Source organism: Lygodium microphyllum, chromosome 17, assembly GCF_053477565.2.
Source record: "Lygodium microphyllum isolate KBCC chromosome 17, Lygodium_microphyllum_v1.1.10, whole genome shotgun sequence".
Lineage (NCBI taxonomy): Eukaryota > Viridiplantae > Streptophyta > Polypodiopsida > Schizaeales > Lygodiaceae > Lygodium > Lygodium microphyllum.
The window spans coordinates 80,590,537-80,603,422 of record NC_141151.1 but is presented as its reverse complement, the minus strand read 5'-3'; the positions used below and the strand labels follow the sequence as shown (position 1 = coordinate 80,603,422).

At 45.0% G+C, this 12,886-nt stretch overlaps 1 protein-coding gene across 2 annotated transcripts; it reads left to right on the top strand.

The window, feature by feature from the left end:
• The first annotated feature begins 3,191 nt into the window (after positions 1-3,191).
• On the top strand, positions 3,192-11,908 carry LOC148022088 (uncharacterized). Of its 2 annotated transcripts, XM_087697703.1 has the most exons (17): positions 3,192-3,712; positions 4,044-4,318; positions 4,421-4,499; positions 4,629-4,747; positions 5,089-5,130; positions 5,221-5,491; positions 5,579-6,035; positions 6,131-6,188; positions 6,268-6,330; positions 6,473-6,764; positions 6,856-6,961; positions 7,118-7,208; positions 7,876-8,103; positions 8,194-8,403; positions 8,520-8,859; positions 8,986-10,977; positions 11,188-11,908. In XM_087697703.1, exons 1-17 carry the CDS (start codon positions 3,598-3,600, stop codon positions 11,283-11,285), a joined length of 4,836 nt encoding a protein of 1,611 aa, XP_087553829.1. In that variant the 5' UTR covers positions 3,192-3,597; the 3' UTR covers positions 11,286-11,908. The 2 variants fall into 2 exon arrangements, with proteins under 2 accessions (XP_087553829.1, XP_087553827.1); XM_087697701.1 differs by having other exon boundaries at positions 8,520-10,977.
• The last annotated feature ends 978 nt before the right edge of the window (positions 11,909-12,886 follow it).

The window sequence follows — 12,886 nt, the reverse complement described above, 5'->3', positions numbered from 1 at the left end:
CATGGTAGAGGAGTTGCCCCAATATTTTTTAAAAGTCCAAGTAAAAAATAAAAATTTTTGGAGGGCAAGACAAATATTTTTCAATGCACTTTCTCCCATTATACATATTGATAAGCCTTATTGATTACATGGATGTAAAATATCATCCCAATCCACAAATTATTTAACAACTAAAGCCATTTTCAAGATCAATGATTTACTTTATTTTTTCTCCATTGGATAATGGATGAATAAAAAGCATTGAAAATGGATGCATATTTCAAGGAAATCACTATAGGTTTTTTGCATTTGTCAGTGCCTTTATACCTACTTACACAATTAGGCTACCTTGACCCTTTAGTCAATGTAAAACAGGGGATGATGAGGTATGCCATTTGAATTCTCTAGAAGTAAAAGTAGACTAAACCTTTTCTTACGTATGGAAGCTCTAAGAAAAATGTATGGAACTCCCTTGATGTAATAGAAAGGCTTGGATCTATCCCTTACTTTGATGATGTCTTGGCATGGATGGTCTAATAGGGGACTTACACTTTAGGAATAAAGCATACATTTAGTGAGTTGACGTCATATATTCATTGAATGCAAATAAGAGGAGGCCCTATGCTCATGCAAGGAAAGACAATTCAAAACCACAAACATTGGAAGTAAAGAAAACGATTAGTACAAGAACTGATGTTGGTGATACAAGTGTAGTTCAACCTAGGGCTTTGTGAATGCCTTGGAAATTATGCATTTAGAAAAAGTTTAAAGAGGAAGTAGGCAAGCCTAGTAGATGAAGAATTGATCATCTTGGGTTTGGTGTTTGAACACGAGTATGTGAAGTATATAAGGTGTAGGGTTGTCCATGTCAACAACAATTCAAATAATTAATTTTACATTGAGAAAGATTTATAAGGATGGAGGCTTTGCCCATCCTTTGATTATTCCCATGCATTTTTTAGAGGAAAAGTAGAGAGAGAGAGAGAGAGAGAGAGAGAGAGAGAGAGAGAGAGAGAGAGAGAGAGAGAGAGAGAGAGAGAGAGAGAGAGAGAGAGAGAGAGAGAGAGAGAGAGAGAGAGAGAGAGAGAGAGAGAGAGAGAGAGAGAGAGAGAGAGAGAGAGAGAGAGGATGCTAAACATCGAGTTTAGAAAGAGTAACGAGCATACAATATCTTTAAGATGCAAACTCTAATCCAAATTTGGATGTTTAGAAAATGATTTAGAAACCTTAACAGTTTTTCCCTTTAAGAAGGCAATGCTTGAGAATAACTTTGTTATTTTCGAGCTGAAAACATACAAGTTTGAGAATTTTACCAAAAGACACCTAGTGCTTGTGGAAATTCCAAAAAATGCCCCTCAAAATTTCAAAAAATACCAAGAATACCCCTATAATTAGTTAAAGTTCCCAAGATCGCTGCTACAAAGCTTCTTCTAAGATGTTTTGATCAAACTTGCACCAATAAAGCAGAGCTATTGGGATTCAGTTGGAGTGCCGGTTGGGTGTCTTTGGCTTAAACTTGTTTAGTTGAGTGTGTTGTGGGGCATTGTAGCAAGATATAATTATATTGTTTTCTACATCAAATGTCAATTTAAGGGCATATTAGTCCTTTTGCCTACAAGTTTTTCCAGTGGCATTGAAAGAAAATAGCCATAACTTGATATAATCATAATTTTTGCATTAAAAGTAAGCTTAGGGGCATTTTGGTTATTTTCGCTACAAGTTTTTTCACTTGTATTGAAAGAAAAAATGCCGTATATGCAATTGCATTGGATTTGAGATGTTTATGCGCAAGATTTAAACCTTTAAAAGGAGTCTCTTATTTAATGTTGTGACGAGTCTTGAAAAAATGGGAACACCAAAGGCCAAATTATGCAATCCCTTGTAAAAAGGTTTGCTTCCATTAATCTGGGCCGTTGATTCAAAGTATGGGGGTGCCTTTAGATGTGGGCCCGTGAAGGAAAGGCGATAGGGAGGAGCCCACTTAGACAAACATAAACCTATTTTTTAATTGGACGGAAAAACATTACCACGTTTTACAATTAATAAATATTATTGCTTTTAATATTAAGAAATATTGTTACTACCTTCTGCCAGAAATTATAAGGGATTCAATGAACGTCAGATAAATGGGCTTGTTTTACGAAAATCCATTCTTGCGCTTTTGACTTTTCGATAACGAGAGAAAAAATAAATGGTGGTTTTGAAATCCTAATTCAAGGAGTTACTTTTACGTTCAGGGCATCGGGCCTGAATTCCGAGCCTACGCTGGAGATGCTGTGGCCCGCGAAAAGCTAGGCTCGGACCACCGAGCCTGCTGGCTTGGGGAAGGCCAGCTGCAGGTACCAAAATTAGGACACGAGGATATTAAAAATAATGGAAAAATAGCCATGTGGGCCCCGCGGTAAAACACAATTCCAATTTCCAGGTAAGTGAAAAGGCCGGGAATTAGAGGTTCGGATGACACGTGAGTCTGGTGGTCTTCCACGTGGCAGGTTACCGGCTTGGTGACCGGGGAACCGGGAGCGGCCGTTACAGGCGGCCCGGTTGCCCGAGCCTCGACGGTCACTCGGCTTGTCGAAATTTGGCAGCGCTGGCTCGGAAGCTGCGGTCTACGGATAAGAACCCAGGCTCGGAACCTCCGAGCCTGGGGTTAGGCTCCCGGCGGAGCCGCGATGGACGGCTGGCCTGGCGGGCCGATCAAGAGCCGTTCGATTCATCGGATCTGACGGCATGCAGGCGATTGGAAAAAGCGAACGGATCGGACCCGTCGAAAGTAGGGCTGAAGGGAGATCGACGGCAGGGGAGGACGGACGACGTGGAGGGCTTGGGGGACGGTCGATGGGATCGGACGGCGGAGAGAGGGGTGCGCGTGCTACAGAAGGGGGAGGGGAGTTGACTGATGCTTATGTTGAGCCGACGTGGAGGGCGGTGGGGCCGGGGAAGGGTGACGTGGCGATGTGCCAGCGTTGGGGGCGGACGTGGAGGCGTGCCAGCGTGGCGGGGCGGGGTGCAAGAAGGGAGGGAGAATGGACGGCTGGGATGGCGAGGGGGGGCCAGATCGAGGGAGGGGGCCGACAGGGAGGTTCGGGGCCGGGCCTGCTGGGCGATTGATGGTGTCTCCTGCAATGTTCTTTTGGGTGGGGTTTTCCTAGTCATCCTCTCTCTCTCTCTCTCTCTATTTCTCACTTCTATTTCTCTCTTTCTCTCTCTCTCTTCCTCTTCCTCTTCCTCTCTTCCTGTTTTCCCTTCCTCATCTTCTTTCTCTTCTTCTTCCCTCCAACTGTCCGCCATAGCCATACTTCCCCCTCGACGCCAAGCTTTTATCGTCTCTATCTCTAGGTCTCTCTCTGTCTCTCTCCGTCTCTCTCTGTCTGTGTCCCTCTCTCTCTCTCTGTCGGTCTGTTTCTCTCTCTCTCTCTCTCTCTCTCTCTCTCTCTCTCTCTCTATACCTCCCTCCCTGCCATCCCCCCTCGCGTCATTCCATCTGGCAGCCCCCCATGGCCCCCTCTCCTCCCCCCCCTCCTCTCCCTCCTCTCCACAGCCACCCCCCCTTCTCCTGACTTCCCTCCCCCAAACTTTGCGCCTTGATTTGGCCCCGGTTCTTCCAGTCTTCTTCAGATGGAACGAAACAGAGAAAGCAGACGCGGGGCTGGAGGAGGTGCATCAGGCGCAGGTAGCAGCCTTGCTGCTGCATCCCGTCGCTCACGTGCTTCTGGTCCCAAGGATGCCTCAGGTAGGGAGTTGTGCCCCGCACTTCCTCACCAGATCTACTTTGGACATGCCATGATTGCCTGCGGAGCAATCGCTGTCTAAGCTGGCCCGTTTGGGTGTGGTGGTGGCAGTGTTTTCTTAGATTCTGCTCTCTGATGCTGCTGCTTCTTAACCTGGTGGTTGCAAGTCTCATCTTTCTTGCTAATTATTTGGATAATCTTCACAATTTAGACGCTATTAGGACGTTTCAAGATGAAAATTTCGTCTCTCTGAAAGCTTTTCACAATTCTTCTGCATGTATCCTCCGTTGTAGCATTCCACTGATTGCTACCCATTGTTCTCTTTTTGTGCAGATGATGATGAAAGAATGGATGAAACCTCTGAATCGCGGCATTGGGAAAGGTCTAAGAAAGAGAGGCTTAGCACATTCCACGTCTCGTTGTCTGGCAACCCTCGGACCAAGCGGAAACGCCAGATAGCACAGGAAGTGCATATGCAGGGTCGCACGAGCGTATGCGATGATGTGGATGAATCAGCTGAAGAAACTGAAAATGCAGCCTCAGAGGATGATGATGAGCCACCCCCACCAATTCATAGACGCCCAGGGAAGTTTAGGGGGCCTGGCAAGGTTAGCATCATCAGGATGACATCTTTAGTGGCCATTCTAACAGATCTGGTTGAATGCTATGGGTCTATGTACTCAACTTATGGCATACCTTTCTTGTGGCAGGAAGATGAGATTGTGATGGACATTCCACCGGTGCCGAGGAAGGCGCGATCAACAATGTCATCAAGCTCAAGGTTCACAGGTAAATAATGGTCCCGCTATAGACGGCACCAGTATATGTGAATCAATCTCCCCTTTTTCTGATCAGCCTTCGCTATTAATGGTGGCCTCACTGACAGTTGCTATTCTCTTTGGTTTAACTTGCAAATAGCAAACCTGAGGCGGCAACAGGAGTCGCCTCCAGCTGACAGCGTTCGGCAGCAATCACCTTTACCACCACAGAATGCGATCTCATCAATTAGCCATCTCGGAAAGACTGTAAGGAAACTGGTGAGTCACTCTTTTCTCCTCAAAACGACTAGGCTTCACGAGCGTATTGTCCTCAATGTGTTGATGCTTCAGGAGACTTATCTTCCTCACTCCACTTTCCAAGGCATACAACGCTCAATTTTTGATTCTCTCTTCTCTTCCACTCTCAAAAAATATCCTGGGCTTGCTTTTCTTCCCCCCTGGATGTTGAAGTGAATGGGTTCTTTCATGGAACACAATTTTCCAAGTTCAAACGAATTGTTAAGATCCATGCTTCAGTGGTTCTAGATGATTCTAAATAAGACGTCAGTTGTCTATGGTTTTCTTTTTCACTAAATTCTCTTATGATTACATGCGTGCAGAAGCCACCAGGTACCAAATTCCGAGCTATTAAGGTAGCAAAGGTATGTCACAGATGGGCTTCTACATTACGTCTGTGTGGAATTGCACATGCCATTAAATTCAATTTGTGCGGGTTGTCTTCTTCTTTTCAGGTTCCTGAACCGGCAATATCAGATCAGGAGGCTGAAGTAGCTGAGGCACTTTTTGTTCTTGCAAGAAGTGCGCCTTCAACTGTGGGTGTTTCAGAGTCTAGGTTTGAGCTGAAGCCAGAGACAAAGGTGGAAGAAGCCAAGGCTGCCTCTCCTTCACCTTCCATGGTATTTCCATATGCTTCTGGGACGGGGTCATCAATAACCCCATCTGCAGGAAAAGTTGTGAATGGTTACTCATTACAATCTAATGCTGTACCACCTGTTGCAGAGGGTATGCTATAGCTCTGTCATACTGTCAAGTCAAGTCCCGAAACTGTTGGGTGTTGTAGACATTTTACTAATATTCGGCTCTTTACAGCTCCAAAGAGAAAGCGACCCCGTGTCATCACCAAACAAGAAGAGGGAAAGGCTCCTACACCTCTACAAACTGCTGCCTCCCCATATTTGTCCAGTATGGCTGGAGCCATGCATTCTCCTGTTGGAGAGCTCGACCAATCGACTGGATGTGAGAAAAAGCAGTTGGTGGATGATGAACATCATGAGATTCCTACCAGTGAGCTTTCAAATGTCAGGATTCCCTCTGATACTGTTCACACTTCACATGGTGTGGAAGAGGAAATAACGAATCCTCAGGACAATCAAAGTAAAGGACCTGTGGAAGAGAAAGTTTTTAAAGCTGAGATGCAAGAAAATCTAGTTACAGACGATCAAAAATCTGTCCACTCTGATACAAGCCCTCCTAATGTGAAACCCATAGGCCCTGCAGATATTTTGGAGGATAATGAAGGTTCTACACGTTCACAACTTCTCAATAGGTAATTTAGTCAGTAAATGTGATTATAGACCTGTAGGCAGCTTTGTGCATGCAACCATAGTTGGAGTTCTCCTGAAATTGTGATTGCTATTTCAGAAATAGTGAAGTCCTTGAGAATGATGGTGGTGCTACAAAGATGGAAATAGATTTGATGGTAAGTTTGAAGCGCGTGATTTGAATTTTGGATTGTAAACCTTTTCCTTTTACACTGATAATGTTTCTGCTGCTGTTAGGCTCCCATTCCTACTGAGCCTTCAAGGAAAGATGCCGAGCAGCCTATTCTCAAGGATCCTTGCGTATGTGAAAAACTTATTTTCAAATAGCTTCTCTTCTTCATTTCATGTTTGGATATGAGTGATCTATAATTGCAACCACATAATCCAATGCTTGGATACAGGTGTCATGTGAACTAACTGCTCACCTTGGTTTTTGACTCAGATTGGCCCTACAAGTGACCGATTGGAGGTTCCCTCTGTGACAGCTGATGAAACATCAGAAGGTCGAACTGAGCGGAGGGATGCAGAGGAAACTGGGGAGAAAGACACGAAAGTTGTGGAAAGAGCTGTGGGATTCAATCAAGAGCAGAAGCAAGAAATACATGACCAAACATCTTGTCCAGTTTCCAATGAGCAAATGTCCAGCCAAACTCTCAGGGGATCCAAAGAAGCTGAAAGAGAGAAGGACAAGGAGTTGACCAGGACACCTGCTAAGATTCAGAAATTTGAAACAGGTATACCCTTGTATTCTCATTTAGGACTTACAAGACTGATACTCAACTTATGCTTATGCAAGATTTTGAGTGCCTGTCTACTGTTTTGCAGAAAACCCCTCAGCCACTTCTTTTATCCCATCGGCACTTTCAGCGGGTCCTAGCTCAGGTGCCCCTGTAGCTTTGGCCAGTTGGATGGGTGGGCTACCTCCTTTGGGGTAAGTGTGACCTCACTTTTGAGATTGTTCTGCAGTTAATTTTTACCATTATCATAAACAGTGTCAACCCCCTTTAGTGTAAGTGTGACCTCGCTTTTGAGATTGTTCTGCAGTTGACTTTTACCATTATCACAAACACTGTTGATTAATTTGCAGGTACTATGGACCAGGTGCACCTACATGGCCTGCAGGCGGTTCTCTCATGGGTTCAAATTTAGATGGAAAGACTGCACATCCAGCGATGCAGGTGAGGTGATGCTCTGGATTTTATAGAAGTGAACTAAATTGACCATCTTCTAGCTTCCATGATGTGTCAAATGTTTGCAGCTTGAGTGGATCTATTAATACGATTTGCTGTGCTGCTGGTTTGGAAGCGTATCACATTAATACCCTGGACTCTCTCCTTCTTGCCTGTAGGGCATTGAGAAAGCTGCACAAAGTGTTTTGGGAAATTATGTTTTGCATTGTAATGTTGTTTGAAACATGCTTATTGCTACATAAAAGGTGAAGTACCACCTGAATGTTGGCATGAAATATTCTGATAAGATTCTCCACACTCTTCATTATGTGTTGAGCCAGGTCATCACGAAATTGTTGTAAATTTGTAGTATGAGCTATTCCAATAGTGCACCATTGAAGAAGCAGGTGGTTGAATGCATCATCATGTGCAAGAGCATCATGTTGGGCATGGTGGATTTGTGTGTTGTTATCCTTCTGGTCTCTTGATTGTCATCTTGTTAGGGAAAAAAGGGGTTAATTCAGCTTGAAAAATCCAAAGAGTTTTATCTGTGTTAAGCAGGATTCTAGGTGCTAGTAAACTGTGGAGGTACACCATAGGTTATTATTTTGGTTTTTGCTAAGTTGCAAGTCAATCAGGAGCAGCACCCAAACTAATAAAAGCTGTCTGACTGTAGCCACCACATTCTGCTTTTCCCCCGCCGGTTCTGAAGATGAAGCGTTGTGCTACGCATGTCTATGTAGCTAATTTCATTCAGCGAGAGCAGCGACATAGTTTGTGGTCAGCTGCACTTTGCAGAGGAACTCCCTACAACCTGAACTTTCCATCTGTAAATGTCCTTGACAATGAAAAACTTAGTGGGGCTTATGTGGATGCCACACGGAAAGCTTCAGCTCAACAGCAGGTGTTCTCTAATTGTAGTTGGGTTTCCAAGTTCCAGCTCTATTATTTCTAAATGTGCAGTAATCTGACAGTGATTTTGGTTGCATTTCAGTCCAATGGCCTAGGAACTGGTAGCACAACTGGTGGCAGTGCAACAGTAAATTCCACATCAGCAGCTAGCCACTCCATGGTTGGGGGCGTTTCTCTTGAGATGGGTAGTGGGACAGCTTCTGGCAATGTTATGAATATGGCCCATGCTCAATATCTACAGGCCTTGATGCAGCAAAATGGTTATTCGTTGTCTTTTGGTCCACCTGGACAGGTAAGTTGTGTAGTCAATGTTAAAATATTTGTTGTGTGGATGGTCATTCATCAAAACACTGTGGCTGCAAGTTGTTTCTGCTCTCTGACATGGGTTGTCTGATGTTTGTTAATCAGGCAGCTCATTTAATGCCTTTTAACGGGCCTTTCTACCCAGCTCATTTAATGCCACCTCTTCCTCATCTCCATTCATTATCCCAGCAAGCTCCCAATATGCTACCTGTACAGAAACAAACTTCGAGCGCTTTACCCCACTCAAGCTCTCAGCTTCTGGTACCACCTATGCAGCAACAGCAGCCACAACCCTTCCCTCCACCACGATCACCATCCAGCTCTCAGCAGCAACAGCATCACAGCCATATAGGATCTTCGGCTCAAAATTTTGGAGGGCAATCGGAGAAAGATAGTGGTGAGAGTCACTCAACAGCAGACAGCAGGTTGTCTGCCATGCAGAGAAGTATGTGTGGCCAAGGCCTTTCTAATCTTCCAAATCTTAACATAAGTCCTTCATCTTTGATACTCACAAGTAGTGTACCTGCCATGCCCTCACAACATCAAGATGTTTCTTTGATGGCAACTTTAGGAGGGAAGCCTTCCAGCAAGTCTCAGCAGCAGGTTCAGTTTCAGAGTCAGCAACCTTCATCGCTACCACCTGCTTTGCAACAGCAACAATTATTACCACAATCTACTAGCTCTGGGTCTGGCCTACAAATGAAAGTCCTTGACCCCTCTGCATCTCAGGGTTACTCCTCTTTAGGCTTGGCAGGTGTAAATAGGGGCTCTGGTCCAGGTTCTAGTTCTGGTCCTGGTCCTGGTCCTGGCCCCCTGGGACTTGTATCTGTAGGTTCTATGATGGCTTCTCAGGGGCATGGTGCTCTTCCTGGAGGTACTGAGAATGCCCGTCTTCAGGTACAACAAGCGCCGCCACAAGGCTTCGGAGGTCACAATCAGCAATATCAAAGAACAGTCTCTAAAAGCGCCACATCAGTCAGTGATGATACTTTTGTAGCTGGTAGTGGCAAGGGTGGCCGTGAATTTGTAGAGGAAAAAAAACCATCTGTGAAGCAAGCTGGAGGGCCAGCCTTCAATCTTACAAGGCAAGACCTTGAAAGCTCATTATCTGCTGTCCAAGGTTTTCCAACAAGTGGAGGGGGACCCTCAGGTGCTCGTGGACCAGCTAGTAATGTAGGCCGTACACTGGCTGCCACAGCTGCTACAGCGACAGGGTCACGAAACAGTAGAGCAGTCTCCTCTGTGGGAACTGGGCAGGTCCCACTTTTTCAGGGTCAGACACCAAAGCAAGGTATGGGCCGTGGAAAGGCAGCCTCAGGTGCTAATTTTCCGCCTGCTGCTACAACACAGACTGTGCCTGGCTATGCTACTCTTGGAAAATATGCAGGAACCACTTTCCCTTTTCCTGGGCAAATGACTCCATCTTCTCAAGGTTCGAAACAGGCCCAGTCAGGCACGACGAAGTCTGGTCAGAGGATGTCCCCTGGACCACCTCAACAGGTGCCAGCTTCGGCCGTGAATAAGAGCCAAGGGCAACAACAGGTTCGCAGTAATCCACAAGGGGTGCCATCCGTAGCTACACCTCCTCGGGTGCTGCCTTCTAGTTCAGCACCTGTAATGTCATCGGGAACCATTTCTAATCCCACTTCTAATGCATCATCTGTTGCAAAAGCTGCTGTAGCCCCTGCACCTGCATCAAAAAGTCCTTCGAATGGAAAGGGAAGTGTTTCCATCTCAAAGTCTGGGCCTGGTCCAGCCAAAAAACCATCATCAGTCAGTGGCCCAACCATGGCTTCTGTAATGAGTCCTGGGCAAAACATCCCATTGAAAAATTCTGGGCAGCAAAAAGGTCAGCCACAACTTCATCCATCACCATACACACAGCAGCAGGCCAATCTTGCAGCTCAGCAGCAGCGGTTGGGGCCCAAAATCCAGCTGTATGCTCCCCAGCAAACACCACAGCAACCGCCACAGCAGCAGGGAAGCCAATACAAGCAGCCTGCTCAACAACAGTCAACGTACAGGCCCCAGATGTTTCTTCAGCATCATCAACAGCAGTATGTGCAACAGTCTTCACCACAGCAGCAAGTGCTCCCTCAGCCGACACAAGCGCCTTCACCTCATCAGTATCAACAAAGTTCTCCCACTCAGCATGTTCAGATGCAACACCATTTGCATCATGATCAACAACTTCCACATCTTCAGCAACAACTGCAACCAGTTTCATCTCCCTTGGTCGTAACTTCAAACAATGGCTCTGCTCTCAACTCTTCAGGTTTGAGCTTAGGAACAGGCAACATAGAGAACATTAGTAGCTGTACAAGCTCTGAGGCGGGAGACCAGCTTCAAGGTTCTGCTTTACGAGGCAGTACACAAAAGGCTTCTGGAAACCGATTGCTCAGTGGAGGAGTTGCAGAAAATATGATTGTCGCAGCATTGCCAGGGCATCTGTCAGGTGTTCCAGTGTCAGGGCAGCAAGTTGGAAGCCCCAGTGGGTCTTCACATTATCTGCAGCTTACCCCTGTCCTGGGGGTGAAACCTGCTGAATCAAAGACATTACCTGGTAAGTTAGTTTAAGTAATGCTATTTTGCTTCTGAATTTGGTGGATTGATGTATTTGCACCCTTTAGCTGATGTGGATAAATCAAATCAATGCTGCATATTATTGTAGATTGTAATAGGGATTTGCAACCTGTCATAGGCTCTTTTTCTTTTTTTATCTTGGTTTTTACTCCAGTCAAATAATTCTCAAATTCTTCCCTGCCGTTTGCAGATTGCTCGAATCGGGAAGAGATCAATAATGGCACCAGACACCTCCCGTCCCCCTCTCCTTCCCAAACACCTCTTATTCCCAACCCTTCTTCAGCTTGACTACTTAAATTCCATGCAAGGTTTGGTCCGTGCATTGAGCTCTGCTCAGATGCTCATTCAGCAGTGGTACCAGAGGTGGGAATTGAAGATGTCTTGTTGGCATCCTGCTATGCAAGTGATGAAAGGCTGTCCAAGAGGGTGCTGTTTTGTGAGGTCATACTACACCCATGGGATCCAGTTTTGGCAGGCTTGGCTGAAGAAGTGAGCTCATTGTGGCCCCAGTAAGGTTAGGTTGGAAGGTGCTTGGTCATCATATAGTTGGAATAGTTGCACTTGCTGCTTGTCTGAGGAGCATTCAGTTCAATTACTGGTGTATCTATGGATGTTGCAATGCTTGCAGTTCTTTCTGACTCGCAGTGGGTGCTCATAGGTTCTGTATAATCTTACCTACCAAATGCCTTTTTGACATACTGGCTTGACACCCCTGCTGAAAGTGTAATTATGGTGGTGTGGAGTTTGGAGCAAATTACTCCTGTAGATTTTTATTTGTATAGGTCTTATCTTTCCACTTTGTGGCTGATTCTGAAGAGTACAATCTTGTAACAGAGCAGCAGTCCTGGAGACTCGGAGATGAATAAAAACGAGTTTAACATGCACTAAACCTGCATTAAGAAAACTCTCTCTCTCTCTCTCTCTCTCTCTCTCTCGTCTTTTGCATGTGTGCACGCTGGGGCGCATGTGCCCATGTACACATGCATGTGTGCATGCACGCCTGTGTTGTTTTTCTACAAGAATGGGATAGAGCCTATGCTGTGTTGGTTTTCTTCTGGGTTTGATATTTGTTGATGTTGTATGTGTTGCAAACCACTTGAGTTTGAAACCAGGATGGGAACTTGTTTTTGGCAAAGGGGCCTAATTTGTGGGTAAATCAAAAGATAGCAGATCATCTTGACGTGAGATCTCATGAAGCCAAGAATGCATGTCTTGCTCTAAAGTCCAACACTCCGTACAATGCATGTCTTGCTCTTAAGTCTAAACCCAACACCCTTAGAATCCTGTTATGCATGGAAGGCAGGCTTTGAATATGCCATCTTGGCAAAAGATTAGCATAATGATGCCCTCAGACATAGCTTCATCAATTTGTCTAATATATACACGTTGGAGACTCGAGTGTGCACTTAGCTTGCTTCCATTTGTCTTCTTTGGAGTGTCCACTTTCTTCAAGCATTGGTTTCTTGAACTTTCTCCTTAAGCACCCATTTCTCAACCGTGTCCTTGGCCTTGTAGGTAGGTATCGCTTTTAACTCATCTCAAGCATAGTCTTTGCCAAGCTTCATTGCATAGTGTGTGTTGAACTTCCATAATGCTCAAATGATGCTAATGATCTCCCACTTTTGTAAGCTTTGAATAATTGATTCAGTGATATGTTAACAATCTTGTGTATGGCCTCTATTTTGAGAAGCTCTATAAATGTTACTAGTGATCTTCCACATTTTGTTTTGCATTACTCTAATTATATGCATGTGATCTAGTAGTGAGTGTTTATGCCCTTAAAAACTCTGCCATGAACCATAGCTTAATAGCCTTCTTGTACAAGATTGAAAAAAATAATCCACAAGGAGTGAAAATAATACAAGAAATTGCAAATAATGAGATGAGAC